Source organism: Heterodontus francisci, chromosome 9 (assembly GCF_036365525.1).
Source record: "Heterodontus francisci isolate sHetFra1 chromosome 9, sHetFra1.hap1, whole genome shotgun sequence".
In the NCBI taxonomy this organism is placed as follows: domain Eukaryota; kingdom Metazoa; phylum Chordata; class Chondrichthyes; order Heterodontiformes; family Heterodontidae; genus Heterodontus; species Heterodontus francisci.
This window is the reverse complement of record NC_090379.1, coordinates 4,800,169-4,822,807: the sequence shown is the minus strand read 5'-3', so window position 1 is coordinate 4,822,807 and position 22,639 is coordinate 4,800,169. Positions and strand designations below refer to the sequence as shown.

The following is a 22,639-nucleotide window of genomic DNA, read 5'->3' as shown; positions in this document are numbered from 1 at the left end:
GTTGATGGAGGCTTCTGGGCCTTCCACCCTCAAAATGAGGGAGTGACCTTTTGACTTTACACTGGCTCTGCCACGCATAGATTGATGATTAGTATCACAGTGAGAACAGCCAAAGTATCTGCTCCTCGAAGGGACAACTCACAGAGATCTCGAAAGGCACCCATAGGGAGTCACTGCCCTCAACTCCACCCAGACACATCCCCTAATCCCTCCAAGAGGGAGCCAGAAGGGATGTTGTTCTGATCCCACCCAAGGGGACTGCAGATTCCAGGCACTGCCAGACTAATTCTGGCAAGGACAGTATTAGAACCAAGGGGCGTTATTCAGACTGACTGTACTCTTACCCGTGTCTGTAACATAATCTCTTCAACTTCAACTCGGAGCAGTTCAGCTGGGCCAATCCGATTAGTATCCCTGCTAAGGTGCCCTGAAATACAGAAATAGGATGGCAAGAGTTTTCCAGACTTTGTGATCAGGCTCCATCTAACCCAGAACTGTCTCACAAGAAACAAGCTCTCTCCAGTGACTGCGGGTGCTGTTCACACCCGTCTACCTCGATTATCAGGGCATAGTCTGCAAGAGGTCTGCTCCTAGCCAGACTGATCAGCAGTTATACAAAACAACTGGAGGATTCACAGATAGAACTCAGCTGGGTTCATCAACATTCTCATGTTCTTACTCAAACTCAATCTTTTCTAGGGCATCAAAGAGGTGCAACCCTTCACCTCTTAGCTCAGTAAGAGGATAACCAGGGAAAGAGTAGGGCCCATTCGGGACCAAAGTGGCAATCTGCGTGTGGAGCCGGTGGACATAGGGTGAGGTTTTAAATTATTACTTTTTATCTGTTTTCACTGTAGAGAATGACGATGTAGGTGTAAGGGAGGGGGATTGCAATATACTTGAACATTTTAACATTGAAAGGGAAGAAGTATTAGATGTTTTAGCGGGCTTAGAAGTGGATAAATCCCCAGGCCCAGATGAGATGTATCCCAGGCTGTTGTGTGAGGCAAGGGAAGTGATAGCAGGGGCTCTGACACAAATCTTCAAATCCTCTCTGGCCACAGAAGAGGTACCAGAGGACTGGAGGACAGCGAATGTGGTACCATTATTCAAGAAGGGTAGCAGGGATAAACCAGGTAATTACTGCCCGGTGAGTCTAACGTCAGTGGTTGGGAAACTATTGGAAAAAATTCTGAGGGACAGGATTAATCTCCACTTGGAGAGGCAGGGAATAATCATGGATAGTCAGCACGGCATTGTCGGGGGAGATCGTGTCTAACTAACTTGATTGAATTTTTTGAGGAGGTGACTAGATGCGTAGATGAGGGTAAAGCAGTTGATGTAGTCTACATGGATTTCAGTAAGGCTTGGGAAATTGGTCAAGAAGGTAAGAGCCCATGGGATCCAGGGCAATTTGGCAAATTGGATCCAAAATTGGGTTGGTGGCAGGAAACAGAGGGTAATGATCGAGGGTTGTTTTTGCGAGTGGAAGCCTGTGACCAGTGGTGTACCGCAGGGATCGGTGCTGGGACCCTTGCTGTTTGTAGTGTACATTAATGATTGAGACGTGAATATAGGAGGTATGATAAGCAAGTTCGCAGATGACACGAAAATTGGTGGTGTCGTAAACAGTGAGGAGGAAAGCCTTAGATTACAGGATGGGCTGGTAAGATGGGCGGAGCTGTGGCAAATGGAATTTAATCCTGAGAAGTGTGAGGTGATGCATTTTGGGAGGACTAACAAGGCAAGGGAATATACAATGGATGGTAGGACCCTAGGAAGTACAGAAGGTCAGAGGGACCTTGGTGTACTTGTCCATAGATCACTGAAAGCAGCAGCACAGGTAGATAAGGTGGTTAGGAAGGCATGTGGGATACTTGCCTTTATTAGCCGAGGCATAGAATATAAGAGCAGGGAGGTTATGATGGAGCTGTATAAAACACTAGTCAGGCCACAGCTGGAGTACTGTGTACAGTTCTGGGCACCACACTATAGGAAGGATGTGATTGCACTGGAGAGGGTGCAGAGGAGTTTCACCAGGATGTTGCCTGGGCTGCAGCATATCAGCTATGAAGAGAGACTGAAAAGGCTAGGGTTGTTTTCCTTAGAGCAGAGAAGGATGAGGGAGGACATGATTGAGGTATACAAAATTATGAGGGGCATTGATAGGTTAGATAGGAAGAAACTTTTTCCCTTAGCAGAGGGGTCAATAACCAGGGGACAGAGACTTAAGTTAAGGGACAGGAGGTTTAGAAGGGATTTGAGGAAAAAAATTTTCACCCAGAGGGAGGTTGGAATCTGGAATATACTGCCTGAAGTGGTGGTAGAAGCAGGAACCCTCACAACATTTAAGAAGTATTTAGATGAGCACTTGAAACGCCATAGCATACAAGGCTACGGGTCAGGTGCTGGAAAATGGGACTAGAATAGTTCGGTGCTTGATGGCTGGCACAGACATGATGGGCCGAAGGACCTGTTTCTGTGCTGTATAACTCTTTGACTCTCTGAGTAGGTAGCACTCTCTGAATCAGAAGGTCATGGGTTCAAGCTCCACTCCAAAGACCTTAGCACATAATCTCTGTTGACATTTCAGTGCAGTTCTGAGGTAGTGCTATGCTATCGGAGGTGCCATCTTTTGGCTGAGACAAGGCCCGTTCTGCCCTCTCAGGTGGGCATAAACTGCACTATTTTGATGAAGAACAGGGGAGTTCTCCCCAATGCCCTGGAACTCCCTCGAGCCTGTTCTGCCATTCAATGAGATGAAAGCTCATTGTATATAAATACAAGTTTGTTCTTTCTAATGGGCAAAATCAGAGCCTTTCTTTTGCCCGACCCAAGGCCAGCACCCAAAGGGATGGACGACAGTACAGGAAGGCACAAAGCCTCTGCTTGCTGTTTCTTCAACATGAAGCAGTGGAGACTGGAAATTCAGTAACTGGGGAAGGGGATGGGGTAGGAGGTTGAGGTGTGACTTAATTGAGGTGTACAAAATTATACAGGGCCTAGGAGAGGAGACAGGAAGGACCTGTTTCCCCTAGTGAAGAGGTCAATTAGCAGGGGACACAGATTTAAGGTGATTGGTGGAAGGATTATTTATTTATTTTATTTAGAGATACAGCACTGAAACAGGCCCTTTGGCCCACCGAGTCTGTGCCGACCAACAACCACCCATTTATTTATACTTCTTTTTTGGGCCTCCTTATCTCGAGAGACAATGGATACGCGCCTGGAGGTGGTCAGTGGTTTGTGAAGCAGCGCCTGGAGTGGCTATAAAGGCCAATTCTGGAGTGACAGGCTCTTCCACAGGTGCTGCAGAGAAATTTGTTTGTCCCTGCTGTAACCCTGCTGTAATCCCATATTTCCTATCACCTACCTACACTAGGGGCAATTTACAATGGCCAATTTACCTGTCAACCTGCAAGTCTTTGGCTGTGGGAGGAAACTGGAGCACCCGGCGAAAACCCATGCGGTCACAGGGAGAACTTGCAAACTCCGCACAGGCAGTATCCAGAATCGAACCCGGGTCCCTGGAGCTGTGAGGCTGCAGTGCTAACCACTGCGAAAAAACTTTTTCACCCAAAGGGTTGTGGGTGTCTGGAATTCACTGTTGGGAATGGTGGTGGAGGAAGAAACCCTTAACTCATTTAAAAGGTACCTGGACATGCAGCTCTAGTGCTGTAACCTGCAAGGCTATGGACCAGGTGCTGGAAGGTGGGATTAGATTGGGCAGCTAGTTTTTTTTTAAGCTGGCACAGACATGACGGACTCAATGGGCTCCTTCTGTGCCATAATGTTTCTACGGAATTGCCACCTGCATCTACCGGGCTGTGGCATTAGATCTCTGATTGTGTATACAGGTCCCTATTGAAATAAAACAAATTAGAAACACGTTATAATCTCAAGTGCAATGGACGAGACTAAACTGCTCTTGTTCTACAGCTGTTCAATGACAGCGCTGACCAGACATTAGCCCCTAACCTCTCGAAACTTACTTGATCCATGGACATATGTTTTCCATGGTAGTCCAGCCGGATTGGCACCTCGGATGTGAAGCGAAATTCCCTGGAATGAAGAATGGAATTCTCTATCAGTCAATAGGATTGAGGCCTCTGAAAGTTGTCCGCTTTAGATTTGCAGTCAAGCCACGTGTTTAGTGAGTGTTAACAATTCTGGATTCTCTCTCAAACATGCAAAACAAATCTGAAGAATGGCCCTCTACTGGACTGCTTAATCTAAAGGCAGAGCACACAATGAAAATGGCAATGTATAGTATCTGTGTTCCTCAGCATAGAGAAAACCTCCGTGCAATCCTCTCCAAGATATCCTCTCTCTAGACCTGGGGTCACAGCTACGAAGCTCATCCACCCTCAGGCTCCATGACTCTGGTTAGAATGAAGTTTGGAGGAAGAGGGTTTAATATCCTGAACAGATAGAGTGTTAGGAATGTAAATGTTGGAACAATGCAGGCTGCAATCTGTTACCTACAGGCCACATGCAGTCAAACATGAAGATTTACTAAAGGTGAATTGAACCTGAACACAGCCAACACCTTAGCATACAGAGGATACTTTGCTGCAGGAAATTCGCATGCTACAGTTGGGTTAGCTTAACCCTCCAGTGCCTCCCTTTATCTCTCAAGTCATGGTTGTGATTTCACTGTATTTGTACTGCACTAATTCATAGACATCTGGATTCCATGACCCTTTACCGCTCTCAATCTCCATTCCGTGCCAGACTGTGCCACCAAATCAACAATATCAAGTCTCCAGTTTCAGGTGATGAAGTAAATCTAAATGTAAACATATACCAGCCTGGCCTTTGAGATGTCTCTTGTACTGTTAGTTGCTTTTGCAGTCTTTAATTCTAACATTTAACTACAGAATATGAAATGGAACCCAGTTTCCCTCACTGTTTCTCAATCTTAAACTCTAACTGTAGGCAAGACAAATAGCTGATCTGCACCTTAATCTCATTTTCTTGTCTTAGCTCTGTTCCTCTCGCCACCCATACTCTGTTCAGAGTCAGTCCTCCAAACGTCTGGCTGGGTGCAATAGCCATGAATCACTGAAGTTTACATAGAATGACACAGAATTTGCAGCACAGAAACAGGCTATTCAACCCAACTGGTCTCTGCTTATTTAGCTCACCCCTTAAATGCATCTAAACTATTCGCCTCAACTACTCCCTGTGGTAGCGAGTTCCACATTCTCACCACTCTCTGGGTAAAGAAGTTTTTCCTGAATGTCCTATTGGATTTATTAGTGACTGTCTATTATGCCCCTAGTTCTGGTCTCCCCCACAAGCAGATAGATCTCTATGTTTCCTCTATCATAATTTTAAAAGACCTCTATCAGGTCTTTCTAGAGTAAAGAGCCCGAAGACTGTTCAATCCTTCCTGAACGGTGTAACCTCTCAGTTCCAGTATCATCTTTGTGAATCTTTTTTTAATCACCTTCCCCAGTGCCTCTATCATTTTTATAATATGCTGACCAGAGCTGTTCGCAATATTTCAAGTGTGGACTTAGCAAAGCTCTGTTCAAGTTTAACAATAGCCTCTGCATTTTTATACTATCCCCCTAGAAATGAGCCCCAGTGTTTGGTTTGCTTTTTCTCATGGCCCTGTAGACAGATAATACAGAGCAACAGGAAGGACATGTTGCTCCCATGGCAATCAACTGTTATCATGCTTACCGGAAGAAGATTGGCTGGTCTCGGAATGATGCTGGCAAGGTACCCCCTGGCTCACTGATTGGCACCCTGCTAGCAGCGGTCAAAGGATCTGGCCGGAGTTTGCTCTGACCCGGGAGTGTTATGATGGGGCCGTGATCTGCAGGGCTGCTTCCATTTTTGGAAAGGCTTTTGGTGACGTCTGATCTGGGAGATTTTCTCACTGGGGACAGACACACAGGGAACGCAATTAATACATGAATGGTAACTCACTGCTTTCCTTTATTTTGTTTTAAGTAACAAGCAAATAGTCATTTGGTAGGACAGAACTTGAGTATTGCTGAAAATAGAGACATCTTGTCGAAGCTTTTCGTCCTGCACTCATCAGGAGATTTTGCAAGAATATCAATGTAAGGAGAGGCCACAATTTTATACTAAATGAGAAGAGTGCGCTGAGTGGTTGGTAAGTGAACTCTGATTGGTAGAGGCGTTACCATGGAGAATGCACCAGTTGATGGTGACTGACAGTTAACTGCCTGATGAAGGGTCACTGAGCTGAAACGTTAACTCTGCTTCTCTCTCCACAGATACTGCCAGACTGGCTGAGTATTTCCAGCATTTCTCGTTTTTATTTCAGATTTCCAGCATCTGCAGTATTTTGCTTTTATTTAAGTTAACTGCCAAGCTTTGTTTGAAATTTAAACTAAGCAGCTTGACTCTGATTGGTCAAGGCATTGCCCTGAGGAATGAACCAGCGAATGGCTGTCACTTATTTTGTTCAGCTGAAACAGGCGCAAAGCGTGTACATGTTTTTTCTGTCTGCAAAGAACAGGCCCGTGTATTATATATGTAGCTTCCTGTATGCGCAAATGTGCCACACTGTGAGCCCGACTGACAATCTTAAATTGGTTGTCAGCGTAATTCTTAGCAGACTGTGGATTATTTAGCAAATGTTATCCAATTGTAGAATTGCATCTAATGTTGGACACTGTTTTGAGTTTTGCAAGCACAGGCTGGTTGGGTACGGCCTGTATCTTTCCCGTTGCAAACAGCGGAAGGGACATGTTGTTTGATACGATCGTCCAATCTTTGGGATGTACGGCCTATATACCTAGCATCACACTGGCATTGAAATTCGTATATCACATTACTCATTTGTGCGATAGGCAGAACGTCTTCTTTGGCTTGACGGCAGCATCCTGTTAGTGGCGAACACCACACGTGTTGCTACTGTGTAGTAGCAGCGTGAAACAGCTAGCTTCACCTGTTGCTCAAAGTTTTGGGATACATTACCCTTAATCTGAGGTAGACTGGGCACTTTTCAGGGCCGAAAATGATGGCCTTAGGCCCATTCATAAGTTTGCGTGATGTATAGCGAGAAATGATCTGATCAGCGTAGCCATTGTCATGCAGGATATCTTTGATTCGCCCCATTTCAGCATCAAACTTGCATGGTGAGCAAATGTCTCAGGCCCAATTCACGAAGTTGCCGATGAGGCTAGTCTTACAATTAGAATCCCAATGCGTGTATTGACCAATGAAGGTAGGCTTGTGCTGGACCACGGTAGAGAATCCCTTAGTAGATTTCTCAACTAGTACGTCAAGGAAAGAGAGCTCATTTGACTGCCCCATTTCAAAGGTGAGGATGAGTGCAGGATGGAGCCCATTAAGATGTGTAAGGAAATTATTACATGCAGCTGTGGATTTAAACATAGTAAATGTATTGCATAAAATTGTTGCTTGCAAAATGTCCTAATGAGTGCAAGGTGAAAAGCTTCGACAAAATGACTCTATTTTCAGCAATACTCAATTTTTTATTACTAAACAACTGTTTGGATATCTGAGACAGAGGTACATCAAAGACCAAATTCGGGATATCAACAATAGTTCGACTTACAGGTAAATTAAGAACAGGTAAGCTGTCTATCAAATTTCTCCGAGAGTGTATTAAATCCAAGGTTGTGCCAGTTTTCATTTCCAAACATATCAATAATGCTAAAGTGAGACACAGTCCCACGATTGAGCAAGTATTTATGCAAATAAGATTGAACAGATTAGTAATAGGGTTACTAATTTATGCCGTGCCCTACGCTGCGCTTGGCCTGATGCATGCAAATTTCTTTCATTTTTCGATTGTTTGTTTATGCCACTATATTGCTTCAATAGATAACCACACCATAAACAGTACCCATTTGAAATACACCCGCATCATAAACTCACTTAAGTGGAAGTGGTTTGGCAATGCAATTAACGACGCCACTAAACACGTAACAAATCTCTCTGACCATGTACTCTCAGAAAGCGAGGAGTTTGTTCTTGCTCATGGTTTCAATTTTGGTGTGCCTTCATCCCAAATCAAACGGGAAGAGGTATTTGCTGAGTTCAAACTCCTCCACTCTCCACGCCCACTGTGGGCAGTACAGTGGCGCAGTGGTTAGCACCGCAGCCTCACAGCTCCAGCGACCCGGGTTCGGTTCTGGGTACTGCTTGTGCGGAGTTTGCAAGTTCTCCCTGTGACCACGTAGGTTTTCGCTGGGTGCTCCGGTTTCCTCCCACAGCTAAAGACTTGCAGGTTGATAGGTAAATTGGCCGTTGTAAATTGCCCCTAGTGTAGGTAGGTGGTAGGGAATATAGGATTACCGTAGGGTTAGTATAAATGGGTGGTTCTTGGTCGGCACAGACTCGGTGGGCCAAAGGGCCTGTTTCAGTGCTGTATCACTCTATGACAAACTAGCGTCCACTTAATACGCTGAATCCTTGAAAGTGCGCCTAGCTGATCTAGCGCACGCATATTGTGGGATTCCGAACGACATGTCTGAGTTGCACATGCAATGTGAATGTCTGACAGTGTTGCGAGGCCTTAAGGCCAACCCGGACATACACATCAGTAAACCTGTCAGAGGGATGGGAATAGGCATTCTGAACAAGCGTGACTATTTCAACAAAATGCATGCCATTCTTAATGACAGGTCCAAACTCGTATCCATTCGACCCTCCGCTCAACGTGACTGGATAGCCTTAAGTGAATACACTTAAAAAAAACACTTCAGTGGGTGTAAAGGAGCTTTGGGACACCCTGAGGTTGCAAATGATGCTATATAAATGCAAGTTCATTTTTTTCTTGTCCACCCCACTATCATTCCTGACAGCTGTGTTTGGGAACTCTGCCTCTGTGGTCGTGCCATTAGATGTTGATACTCACCCTCCTGCACAGGATCTGGAGGAATTAACAGCTCTACCTCTGCAGACAGGCTGGTGAAAAAGTCCTTCAAGAAAAACAGTGCATCCTGAATGCGGCAAAAGGGAAAATAAAACCAATCAGGGATTTTACAGGGAGAGCTTACAAACAAATTAGAAGAATGAAACACAGACAAACTTACTCAGTGAGTATTTGAGAGATAAAACTCAAGGTTTAAGTTCACAACTTAAAAAGAAAATTCCTCCCCTCTCCTACAGCCACATACATCACCCAGTCACCCTTCTACAGAAGTAATTGTGTTATATCCTACACACACTGGCCCTTACTGGGGTTTTTGTCCTACACACACTGGCCCTTACTGGGGTTTTTGTCCTACAGACACTGGCCCTTACTGGGGCTTTTGTCCTACAGACACTGGCCCTTACTGGGGCTTTTGTCCTACAGACACTGGCCCTTACTGGGGCTTTTGTCCTACAGACACTGGCCCTTACTGGGGCTTTTGTCCTACAGACACTGGCCCTTACTGGGGCTTTTGTCCTACAGACACTGGCCCTTACTGGGGCTTTTGTCCTACAGACACTGACTCTTACTGGGGTTTTTGTCCTACAGACACTGACCCTTACTGGGGTTTTGGTCCTACAGACACTGACCCTTACTGGGGCTTTTGTCCTACAGACACTGACCCTCACTGGGGTTTTGGTCCTACAGACACTGGCCCTTACTGGGGTTTTTGTCCCACAGACACTGGCCCTTACTGGGGTTTTTGTCCTACAGACACTGACCCTCACTGGGGTTTTGGTCCTACAGACACTGACCCTTACTGGGGTTTTTGTCCTACAGACACTGACCCTCACTGGGGTTTTGGTCCTACAGACACTGACCCTCACTGGGGTTTTTGTCCCACAGACACTGACCCTTACTGGGGTTTTTGTCCTACAGACACTGACCCTCACTGGGGTTTTGGTCCTACAGACACTGACCCTTACTGGGGTTTTTGTCCTACAGACACTGACCCTCACTGGGGTTTGGGTCCTACAGACACTGACCCTTACTGGGGTTTTTGTCCTACAGACACTGACCCTCACTGGGGTTTTGGTCCTACAGACACTGACCCTCACTGGGGTTTTGGTCCTACAGACACTGGCCCTTACTGGGGTTTTGGTCCCACAGACACTGGCCCTTACTGGGGTTTTTGTCCCACAGACACTGGCCCTTACTGGGGTTTTGGTCCTACAGACACTGGCCCTTACTGGGGTTTTTGTCCTACAGACACTGATCCTTACTGGGGTTTTTGTCCCACAGACACTGGCCCTTACTGGGGTTTTGGTCCTACAGACACTGGCCCTTACTGGGGTTTTTGTCCTACAGACACTGACCCTTACTGGGGTTTGGGTCCTACAGACACTGACCCTCACTGGGGTTTTGGTCCTACAGACACTGGCCCTTACTGGGGTTTTGGTCCTTCAGACACAGGCCCTTACTGGGGTTTTTGTCCTACAGACACTGACCCTTACTGGGGTTTTTGTCCTACAGACACTGACCCTTACTGGGGATTTTGTCCTACAGACACTGGCCCTTACTGGGGTTTTTGTCCTACAGACACTGGCCCTTACTGGGGTTTTGGTCCTTCAGACACAGGCCCTTACTGGGGTTTTGGTCCTTCAGACACTGACCCTTACTGGGGTTTTTGTCCTACAGACACTGACCCTTACTGGGGTTTTTGTCCTACAGACACTGGCCCTTACTGGGGTTTTTGTCCTACAGACACTGGCCCTTACTGGGGTTTTTGTCCCACAGACACTGGCCCTTACTGGGGTTTTGGTCCTACAGACACTGGCCCTTACTGGGGTTTTTGTCCTACAGACACTGGCCCTTACTGGGGTTTTTGTCCCACAGACACTGGCCCTTACTGGGGTTTTTGTCCCACAGACACTGGCCCTTACTGGGGTTTTTGTCCTACAGACACTGGCCCTTACTGGGGTTTTTGTCCCACAGACACTGGCCCTTACTGGGGCTTTTGTCCTACAGACACTGGCCCTTACTGGGGTTTTTGTCCTGCAGACACTGATCCTTACTGGGGTTTTGTTCCTACAGACACTGACCCTTACTGGGGTTTTGTTCCTACAGACACTGACTCTTACTGGGGTTTTTGTCCTACAGACACTGACCCTTACTGGGGTTTTTGTCCTACAGACACTGACCCTCACAGGGGTTTGGGTCCTACAGACACTGACCCTCACTGGGGTTTTGTTCCTACAGACACTGACCCTTACTGGGGTTTTTGGTCCTACAGACACTGACCCTCACAGGGGTTTGGGTCCTACAGACACTGACCCTCACTGGGGTTTTGTTCCTACAGACACTGACCCTTACTGGGGTTTTTGTCCTACAGACACTGACCCTCACTGGGGTTTTTGTCCTACAGACACTGATCCTTACTGGGGTTTTTGTCCTACAGACACTGGCCCTTGCTTGGGTTTTTGTCCTACAGACACTGACCCTTACTGGGGTTTTTGTCCTACAGACACTGGCCCTTGCTTGGGTTTTTGTCCTACAGACACTGACCCTCACTGGGGTTTTTGTCCTACAGACACTGATCCTTACTGGGGTTTTTGTCCTACAGACACTGACCCTTACTGGGGTTTTTGGTCCTACAGACACTGACCCTTACTGGGGTTTGGGTCCTACAGACACTGACCCTTACTGGGGTTTTTGGTCCTACAGACACTGACCCTTACTGGGGTTTTTGTCCTACAGACACTGACCCTTACTGGGGTTTTTGGTCCTACAGACACTGACCCTTACTGGGGTTTTTGTCCTACAGACACTGACCCTTACTGGGGTTTTTGGTCCTACAGACACTGACCCTTACTGGGGTTTTTGGTCCTACAGACACTGACCCTTACTGGGGTTTTTGTCCTACAGACACTGACCCTTACTGGGGTTTTTGGTCCTACAGACACTGACCCTTACTGGGGTTTTTGTCCTACAGACACTGACCCTTACTGGGGTCTTTGGTCCTACAGACACTGACCCTTACTGGGGTTTTTGGTCCTACAGACACTGACCCTTACTGGGGTTTTTGGTCCTACAGACACTGACCCTTACTGGGGTTTTTGTCCTACAGACACTGACCCTTACTGGGGTTTTTGGTCCTACAGACACTGACCCTTACTGGGGTTTTTGGTCCTACAGACACTGACCCTTACTGGGGTTTTTGGTCCTACAGACACTGATCCTTACTGGGGTTTTTGTCCTACAGACACTGATCCTTACTGGGGTTTTTGTCCCACAGACACTGATCCTTACTGGAGTACTGTCCTACAGGGAATGAACCTTCTCGGGGCTTCGGTTCTACAGGCACCGATTGCCTGGGGTCTGATTTTTCCTTGTGCTCTTTTCAATATTTATCCACTAAGCCGTTGGCGAGATACTCAATCACAGTTTTGGTTAAGGAGCCTGTTAGAACCACAACGCCCAGGTACTTGAGCAAGAGCTGCTATACATCCCTACCCATCATCAGAAGCACAACTGCAGTGTAGAGTTGACCATTCAGGGTGAAGTTAGTGTATCCACTCCCTTATATTGGTTAAGGAAAACCTCCCTCCCAGTTTATTTCAGAGCAAACCGTACAAAGTCTGTTGGAAAGAATATGGTTAGGTTTTGGGTTATGACAGACATTTCCCCCTCCGTCACTAAGTTGCATTCTCCCAGTCTCAGTTTCACAAACCTGATCAATGTTTAGTCGAAGGGGCATAAGTGTGATGCGTAGACAGCACTCGCGAGGCATCTGAGTGGAATCAGGACTCACGTGTAATGCTTTAATAGTTAGCTGGAGAAGAGATGGTTATAAGTTAATGCGATTATTTAAATTACAAATATGATACTCTCTGCATAAACTTGGCTTATATTCCCTTGAGTGCATAACACTGAAGGGTATTCTGATCGAGATATTTAAAATGATAAAAGGGATTCAATTGGGTAGATAGAGAGAAACTATTTTCTCTCGTGGGGGTGTGCAGAACCATCAGGGGAGGGGGGGGCAGCATAACCTTACAATTAGAACTAGGCCCTTCAGGAGTGAAATCAAGAAGAATTTTTATCACACAAAGCGTACTGCAAACCAGGAACACACTCCCTTAAAACACTGTGGGCACTGGGAATTAATTGGAGCTTTCAAGACTGAGATCGATAGATTTTCCTCTAAAGAGTATGAAAGGATATGGAGAAAAGGTGGTTAAATGAAGTTGAGATTCATGATCGAATAGTATCGCAGAACAGGCTTGAGGGTCTCCTTATCCAACGTGTCAAGTTGTGCGCACTGGAGGGCCACAAATTACTTATATAATTTTGCTCTTTCCAAAATCTAGTCGGGGTATAGGTTCTACAGGCACTGAATTTCCTCCCCTCAAAGCATTGACTCAAGCTGGGATACATTCCACAGTGTCAGATGTCTCTGGTACCTCGCACTCCGTGCCATTGTTCAGCCATGAAGTGTAGCCAGTGAGTAAATGACATCAGAGTCGACTCTGATCCTGTCTTCACCCGATGACTGTTCGCATGCACTTTTCAGCAGGGATTCAATGAATAGGGATCAAGAGCAGGCAACAGTGGACAGGCCTGGTATCAAATCTAGGATCATAAAGTAAACAGAACTAGCAGGTCATGCAACCAGTGGAATATAGGAACAGGAAGAGGCCACTCAGCCCCTTGATCCTGTTCTGCCATTCAGTTAGATTATGGCTGATCTGTATCTGAACTCCATCTACCTGCCTTGGTTCTGTAACCCTTAATACCCTTACCTAATAAAAAATCTAGCAATCTCAGTTTTGAAATTTTCATTCGACCCCCAGCATTTTAACGGAGCTCCAGATTCCACTACCCTTTGTGTGAAGAAGTGCTTCCTAACATCACTCCTGAACGACCCAGCTTTAAATTTAAGGTTTGTCCTCTTATTCCAGACTCTCTCGCCAAAGGAAATAGATTCTCTCTACCAACCTTGTGAAATCCTTTTAACACCTCAATTAGATCACCCTTAAATCTTTTAAACTCAAGGAAGTACAAGCCTAGTTTATGCAAACTGTCCTCATAATTTAACCTGGTATCATTCTGATGAATCTGAGATGCAACACCTCCAAGGCCTTCCTGAGGTATATCGCCCAGAACTGAACGCAGTACCCCAGAGGTACACAAAATTATGAGGGGCCTGGATAGAGTAGACAGGAAGGACCCATTTCCCCTAGCGGAGAGGTCAATTACCAGGGGACACAGATTTAAGATGATTGGTAGAAGGATTAGAGGGGACATGAGAAAAAACTTTTTCACCCAGAGGGTGGTGGAATTCACTGCCAGGAACTGTGGTGGGGGCAGAAACCCTCAACTCATTTAAAAGGTACCTGGACATGCACCCGAAGTGCTGTAACCTGCAGGGCTATGGACCAGGTGCTGGAAGGTGGGATTAGATTAGGCAGCTAGTTTTCTTGGCTGGCATGGACATGATGGGCTGAATGGCCTCCAGTGCCGTAATTTTTCTATAGTTCTAATGGTTCCAAATGAGGTTCAACCAGCATTTTATATAACTGCTTTAGACAACATTGACAGAAACAATATTCAGGGCACCCATTCCTTGGGCCCCATGTATTACACTACATTCCTCACCCCTGACCAAGAGGTCAGGTAGACAACCTTGCTGCTGAAGTGAACTTGAAGGACCAATTGTCTCCCTGGCTCTCCAAACAAGTTCTCTGCTTCCAAACCCATGCCTCACCATGTTGGAATGAGCCTTTCTTGGTAACTCTTTGCTTGAGTACAAGTAGAGAAATTTGTTCATTTGGGATGTTGCGAGACGGTCTCGGATCTCAAGATCTTGGACGATGAAGACCTGCCGTGAGATGGGATGCTCTGTCGAGCCTGGATCTATAACGTAATCTGCCTGAGGGTAAACTTCATGCTGAAATTTTACCTTTAAAAAAAAAAGTCATACATTGGTCATTGAAACTGAACCTAGATTCAAAATAAATTTTTCAATGCCATTCTTTCTGAAGGATTGTTACTGACTTACATTCTCGCGAAGGAGCTATTGTTCAAATTGTAGACAGGGGTTGGTGTGATAAATTAAATACTGGCATTTTTGTAGAGGGAAATGGGAAAGACATCATAAAAGATGTTGATTGGCTTAGGATGAGGTTGAAAGCAACCCTGGAGTCCTTATTGGACTTGATGTTCAACATGTCCAATGGATGCAGAGCAGTAATCAACAAAGCCAACAGTAGATTAATTATAGTCAAAACAGTATGATACAAGTCAGGAAACCATGATCAAACTCTACAGTGGTCTCGTCAGACCGACCTTGATCACTGTGTTCAGTTCCAGTCAAACTCTCGTTGAACACTGTGTCCAGTTCTGGTCAGATTACACCTTGAACACTGTGTCCAGTTCCGGTCAGATTACACCTTGAACACAGTGTCCAGTTCCGGTCAGATTACACCTTGAACACCGTGTCCAGTTCTGGTCAGATTACACCTTGAACACCGTGTCCAGTTCCGGTCAGATTACACCTTGAACACTATGTCCAGTTCCGGTCAGATTACACCTTGAACACAGTGTCCAGTTCCGGTCAGATTACACCTTGAACACAGTGTCCAGTTCTGGTCAGATTACACCTTGAACACAGTGTCCAGTTCTGGTCAGATTACCCCTTGAACACTGTGTCCAGTTCTGGTCAGATTACACCTTGAACACTGTGTCCAGTTCTGGTCAGATTACACCTTGAACACTGTGTCCAGTTCTGGTCAGATTACACCTTGAACACTGAGTCCAGTTCCGGTCATTGAGACACAAGGGTGACATTCAAGTGCTGAAAGCAGGGCAGAGAAGAGCCAGGGTGATGGCCAGGGTCAAGGTCAGAGTTATGATGAAAGACTGGTGAAACTGGGGCTTTCCAGCCTGGGAATAAGGTGTCTGAGATTCTTAAAAGAAAGGGTAAAGTAAATCTGGAATATTACTTTAAATTAAATGGCAAGGAAATACTTACAATCTAGTAAAATATAAACATAGGACTGATATCAGGAAGTTGTCTTCAGATAAAGAGCAACCAATATATGAAATGAACGCTCTGCTAGTGGAAGCTGTCAGCCTTGGCTCAGTGGTAGCCAGTCTCTCAGTCAGAAGGTCATGGGTTCAAGCCCTACTCCAGAGACTCGAACACAAAATCCAGGTCGATACTTCCAGCGCAGTACTGAGTGAGTGCTGGACTGTTGGAAATGCCATCTTTTAGATGAGATGTTAAACCGAGGTCCCATCTGCTCTCTCAGGTGGGTGTAAAAGGTCCCACAACCACTATTCGAAGACCGGGGGGGGTGTCCCGGTGTCCGGGTCAATATTTATCCCTCTATCAACATCACCCCGCTGTTTGTGGGAGTTTTCTATGTGTAAATTGGCTGCCGTGTTTCCTACATTACAAGAGTTACTGCACTTCAAAAATACTTCACTGATTTGTTATGAGTGCTTCTATATTTTTAATTTTCTTTTGAGGACTCGTATTTTAGAGCTGGATATTGGTTTATTTTTGGAAAACTGAAAAGGCTCCATGGATGGATTTTTACCAGGGTCACTGCGAGGTTTCGCTTTGAAAACAAAGAGTTACTGGAAGGCACCTGTTTTCAAATAATTATCCAGCAGGGGTTGTTTTTGACTTGGGGAAGATGTTTACAGAGAAGTGACAGGTCAAGATTTATAGAGGTCAGGAGGCTTGTCTCTTGTGACACTGTTATGGCTTCGCTTTGGACATTGAGTTGGGATAAGGACAATGGTTTTGAAAAGACAGTTGGAGAAAACTTGTCAAGAAGAACATAACATCCCAACTCAGTCTGTTCCAGCAGTTTGGAAAACGCCTGCCAGTTTTCCATCGCTCGAGGAGTTGAAAAGCAAGTGTAAGAAGCAGACTGAAACTGTGGCCACATTCCTCCTGTAAGGCCTCTGTCTGAAACCTCTATTGCTGCATTTCCTGGAAGCCTACCCAACCATATCTTCAACGTTGCCTGGAAAGAACTGTTCTAGGAAGATCCCAGTGACAGCCGTCTATATGCATTTGGGATGCCAAACCAAAACAAAAATCATATTTCCATATCTTCCCTTTCATCTTCAAGAATTAGCAAGTATTTAACCCATTTTTTGTTTTTTTTTGTGTAATGGAGCTCAAAAACGTAAATCCCTTTATTTTTCCGGTTAACTGGTGTATGTGTGTTGTGAGTGTGAGGGGCTAAGGTAAAAAGGGAGCTTTAATATTTCAATCTGTGCGTTTATGTTTTGCTTCATTAGTGGTTCAGAGTTGTTTTATAATAAACTGATAATTTTGTTGTTCATTAAAGAAACCTGGTTGGTGGGTTTTATTCTGGGATAAAAATATAGTCTATGATTGACTGCATCGGTAAGTGGGAATAAATTTAAATATACGTTGTGATCCGTGGAGAGGTGGAACTCAAATAAACAGTGCACCCCTCCCGCCTCAGTCGTAACAGACTATAAAGCGTTTTGCGATATCCTGAGGTTGTGAAAGGCGCTATAGAAATGAAAGTCTTTACTTTGTGTGGAGTGTAAACACTGACCCAGACCAGTTAGGGCAAATGGGTGGTAAATTCTAGGTAATAATTACCTTGTGATCTCACCGTTGGGATCAAGATGCAAATCCAGCTCAAATTAATATAATGAGGGTCTCCTCTCTTTATGGTTTGCTCTCCTCCTACCCACCCTGGCTGAACTGGGAGTCTGATGTGCACGGAAACCCACCACCATCCCCAAATATCTTCAACCAGCTGCTGAGAAACCCACATAAAATCCTGGACTGCGCCAACTCTCTAAAAAATACACCCCACCTACATAAACCAAGACTGGGGGTGGGGGGTAGCAATGAGTCAATGCCTTAAAGACAGGACAACACTGGCAGAGAGAGAAGGAAAGAAAACAAAGGAACTGTGGAGAGAGTAATGGAAAACTTTTGCTGTCACATGAACACTATATAATGTATAAGTGTTTGAATTATGGAAAAGGGAATTGAAAACTCTCAGTGTAAGAGCAGTGGCAGCAAGGGGAATTAGGATAGTACTCACAGGACAGCAGCTAAAGAACGCTTTGATCTCTCACCTTACTGAACTGAATCTCCATCAGGATGTCATGGTTCCTCCCGGGTCCACCCTGAATACGCCTGGCAAAACGACTGTGGCGGGCTGAAGACTGAGATGGGGAGCTTTGGGAGACAGATTTAGGGCTACAAAAAGCAGATGAATACTTCAGTAAGCATCAAAGAATATTTGTTTTGTATTAATAATAGTTTTAACTGAAGCAACACATCACAGTCCAATTTGAAAGGCTTTATGGTTTTCCCTCACAAAATTAAGACTAACTCTCCATCTCCAACTCCAACCCATTCTTTCCCAAAACCCCAAAAACTGAAATTCATCTCTTCGTACTCCAATACTGTTCAGACTTTTAAAACCCAACCTTGGTGTCACAGAATCACCATTTCCCAACTTTCAATCCTCGTGATATATTTTACCTGAGTTTCTCTATAATATACGAACATATGAACAGACAAATTAGGAGTAGGACTAGGCCACTCGGCCCTTCGAGCCTGCTCCGCCATTCAATAAGTTCATGGCTGAACTGATTACTCCACATTTCCACCTACCGCCCGATAACCTTCCACCTTCTTATCAAGAATCTAACTATCTCTGCCTTAAGAATATTCAAAGACTCTGCTTCCACTGCCTTTTGACTCACGACCCTCTGAGAGAAAAAGATTTCTCCTCATCCCTGTCTTAAATGGGTGACCCCTTATTTTTAAACAGTGACCCCTAGTTTGAGATTCTCCCACAAGGGGAAAAACATCCTTTCCACATTCACCCTGTCAAGACCCCTTGAGATCTTATATGTTTCAATCAAGTCACCTATTACTCTTCTAAATTCCAGCGGATACAAGCCTAACCTGTCCAATCTTTCCTCTTAAGACAGCCCGCCCATTCCAGATATTAGTCTAGTAAAACTTCCCTGAACTGCCTCCACTTTAAATAAGGAGACCAGTACTGTACACAGTACTCCAGATGTGGTCTCACCAATGCCCTGTATAGCTGAAGCATAAACTCCCTATTTTTGTATTCAATTCCCCTCGCGATAAACGTAACATTCTATTAGCTTTCCTAATTACGTGCTCTACCTGCATACTAACCTTTTGTGATTCATGCACGAGGACACCCAGATCCCTCTCTGCAATCTCTCACCATTTAGATAATATGTTTCTTTTTTATTCTTCCTGCCAAAGTAGACAATTTCACACTTTCCCACATTATACTCCATTTGCCAGGTCTTTGCCCACTCACTTAACCTAACTATATCCCTTTGTAACCCCCTTATGTCCTCTTCACAAGTTACTTTCCTGTCTATCTTTGTGTCATCAGCAAATTTAGTAACCATACCTTCGGTCCCTTCATCCAAGTCATTTATATAAATTGTAAAAAGTTGAGGCCCCAGCACAGATCCCTGTGGCACACCACTCGTTACATCTTGTCAACCAGAAAATGACCCATTTATGCCTATTCTCGGTTTCCTGTTAGCTAGCCAATCTTCTATCCGTGCCACTATGTTACCCCCTACACCATGAGCTTTTATTTTCTGCAATAACCTTTAATGTGATACCTCATCAAATGCCTTCTAGAAATCTAAGTACAATACATCCATCGGTTCCCCTTTATCCACATCACGTGTAACTCCCTCAAAGAACTCCAATAAGTTGGTTAAACATGATTTCCCTTTCACAAATCTATGTTTTCTCTGCCTGATTACCTCGAATTTTTCTAAATGGCCTGCTCGAACGTCTTTAATAATAGCTTCTAACATTTTCCCTAAGACAGATGTTAAGCTAACTAGCCTGTATTTCCTGCTTTCCGTCTCCCTTCCTTTTTGAATATTTTCCAATCTAATGGAACCTTCTCCGAATCTGGAGAATTTTGGAAAATTAAAACTAACACATCTCACTAGCCACTTCTTTTAACACCAGAGGATGAAGTCCATCAGGACCCGGGGACTTGTCAGCCCACAGCTCCAACAATTTGTTCAGTATCACTTCCCTGGTGACTGTAATTTCCTTGAGTTCCTCCCTCCCTTCCATTTCCTGACTTACAGCTAATACTGGAATGTTAGTTGTATCCTCAATAGTGAAGACCAATGCAAAATATCTGTTCAATTCATCTGCCATCTCCTTATTATCCATTATTAATTCCCCAGACTCACTTTCTATAGGACCAAAGTTCACTTTGTTAACTCTTTTCCTTTTTAAATATCTATAGAAACTCTTACAATCTGTCTTTATATTTCTAGCTAGCTTTGTCTCGTACTCTAATTCTACCTTCCTTATCAATCTTTTAGTCATTCTCTGCTGTTTTTTATATTCTGTCCAATCTTCTGACCTGCCTCCCATCTTTGCGCAATTATGGGCTGTTTCTTTAAGTTTGATACTATCTTTAACTGTTTTAGTTAGTTAACCACGGAGGGCGGGTCCCACCCTTGGAATTTTTCTTTCTCGTTGAAATGTCTATTCTGTGTATTCTGAAATATCCCCTTAAATGTCTGCCACTGCATCTCTATTGATCTATCCCTTAACCTGATTTGCCAGTTCACTTTAGCTAGCTCTGCTTTCATGCCCTCATAATTGTCCTTATTTAAGTTTAAAATACTAGTCTTGGATCCACTCTTCTCTCCCTCAAACCAAATAGTACTTTAAGCATTGTATTCATGAATCACCCATCTGTTCCCCTAAAGAGCAGAGACACATCCCTTCACCATTGCACTATTGTGTGTTCCATGCATGTTGCCTCAAACATAGCTCCCTAATGATTATTTTCCTGTTGTGTCCTGAAAATTGCAATGCAGCCTGTTGTGTGGATCGTGGTGGGGGAGAGGACTGACTGATGTCAAGCTCCTAGTTGCTTTTTCAATTGGCTTCTACAGTTGATGATTTGGATTGGACTGGACTGGGCAAGCGGTTCAGAAACTCAATACTGCAGGACTCAGTGAACGTCAATCATTTGGGAAATTCCTGGTGTGTGTTATATCTGCACATACAGCTACACACACATGTATGACAAATAGCATATTTGGAATAGCAATACTGTTGATATTTCAATGGTCTACTGCCACTGATATTGTTTGTTCCCACCCATATTTCCACTAACGACATCCTGTGTTCCCCACTCATTGCTCTTTTGGGAGGCTGATGGTTGTGCGACACCCAGCAGTCATAGAATCATAGAAAAATTACGGCACAGAAGGAGGCCATTCAGCCCATCGTGTCTGCAGCGGCCAAAAAAACTAGCCGCCCAATCTAATCCCACCTTCCAGCACCTGGTCTGTAGCCTTGCAGATTCCAGCACTTCAGGTGCAAGTCCAGGTACCTTTTAAATGAGTTGAGGGTTTCTGCCTCCACCACTGATCCGGGCAGTGAATTCCAGACACCCACCACCCTCTGGGTGAAAAGGTTTTTCCTCATGTCCCCTCTAATCCTACTACCAATCACCTTATATCTGTGTCCCCTGGTAACTGACCTCTCCGCTAGGGGAAATGGGTCCTTCCTGTCTACTCTATCTAGGCCCCTCATAATTTTGTACACCTCAATTAAGTAACCCCTCAGCCTCCTCTCTTCTGAGGAAAACAACCCTAGCCTATCCAATCTTTCCTCATAGCTGCAACTTTCAAGCCCTGGCAACATTCTTCTACATCTCCTCTGTACTCTCTCCAGATCAATTATGTCCTTCCTGTAATGTGGTGACCAGAACTGTACGCAATACTGCAGCTGTGGCCTAACCAGTGTTTTCATACAGCTCCTGCACTACATCCCTGCTTTTGTATTCTACACCTCGGCCAATAAAGGAAAGTATTCCATATGCCTTCTTACCACTCTATCGACCTGTCCTGCCACCTTCAAGGATCTGTGGACATGCACTTCAAGGTCTCTCACTTCCTCTACTCCTCTCAACATCCTCCCGTTTGTTGTGTATTCCCTTGCTTTGTTTGCCCTCCCCAAATGCATTACCTCACACTTCTCCAGACTGAAATCTATTTGCCACTTTTCGACCATTGATAACATTCTGGAGTCTACAGCTGTCCTCTTCACGGCCAAATTTTGTGTCATCTGCAAATTTCCCAATCATTTTTCCCACATTTAAGTCCAAATCATTAATAGATTCAACAAACAGCAAGGGACCCAACACTGAGCCCTGTGGAAAGCCACTGGAAACAGCTTTCCATTCGCAAAAACATCCGTTGACCACTACCCTTTGTTTCTTGTCACAGCCAATTTTGGCAGGTGGAACCTGCCACATTCCCCTTTATCCCATGGGCTTTAATTTTTCTGACCAGTCTGCCATGTGGGACCTTGTCAAATGCCTTACTAAAATCCATGTAGACCACATCCACTGCACTATCCTCATCAATCCTCCTTGTTACTTCCTCAAAAAATGCAATTAAGTTAGTAAGACACGACCTTCCCTTAACAAATCAATGCTGCCTATCTGTGATTAATCCGTGCCTTTCTAAGCAGCAGTTTATCCTGTCCCTCAGAATTGATTCTAATAATTTACCACCACCAAGGTCAGACTGATTGGCTTGTATTTATTCAGCCTATCCCTCGCACCCTTCTTAAATAATGGTATAACATTCGCAGACCTCTAATCCTCTGGTACCTCGCCTGTATCTAGTAAGGATTTGAAGATGATCCTCAGAGCA

General features: G+C 44.8%; 1 protein-coding gene across 6 annotated transcripts in view; it reads right to left on the bottom strand.

Moving 5' to 3' along the window:
* Positions 1-22,639, bottom strand: part of LOC137373547 (autophagy-related protein 2 homolog B-like) — a 138,247-nt gene that overhangs the window by 16,901 nt on the left and 98,707 nt on the right. For all 6 annotated transcript variants that reach the window (XM_068038470.1, XM_068038473.1, XM_068038472.1 and 3 more), the window contains 7 exons: positions 18,008-18,131; positions 14,634-14,828; positions 12,597-12,698; positions 8,870-8,954; positions 5,692-5,890; positions 3,993-4,062; positions 345-427 (listed from right to left, as the gene is read on the bottom strand). In XM_068038470.1, coding sequence (XP_067894571.1) covers positions 345-427; positions 3,993-4,062; positions 5,692-5,890; positions 8,870-8,954; positions 12,597-12,698; positions 14,634-14,828; positions 18,008-18,131 — 858 coding nt within the window. The remainder of the gene's footprint in view (positions 1-344; positions 428-3,992; positions 4,063-5,691; positions 5,891-8,869; positions 8,955-12,596; positions 12,699-14,633; positions 14,829-18,007; positions 18,132-22,639) is intronic.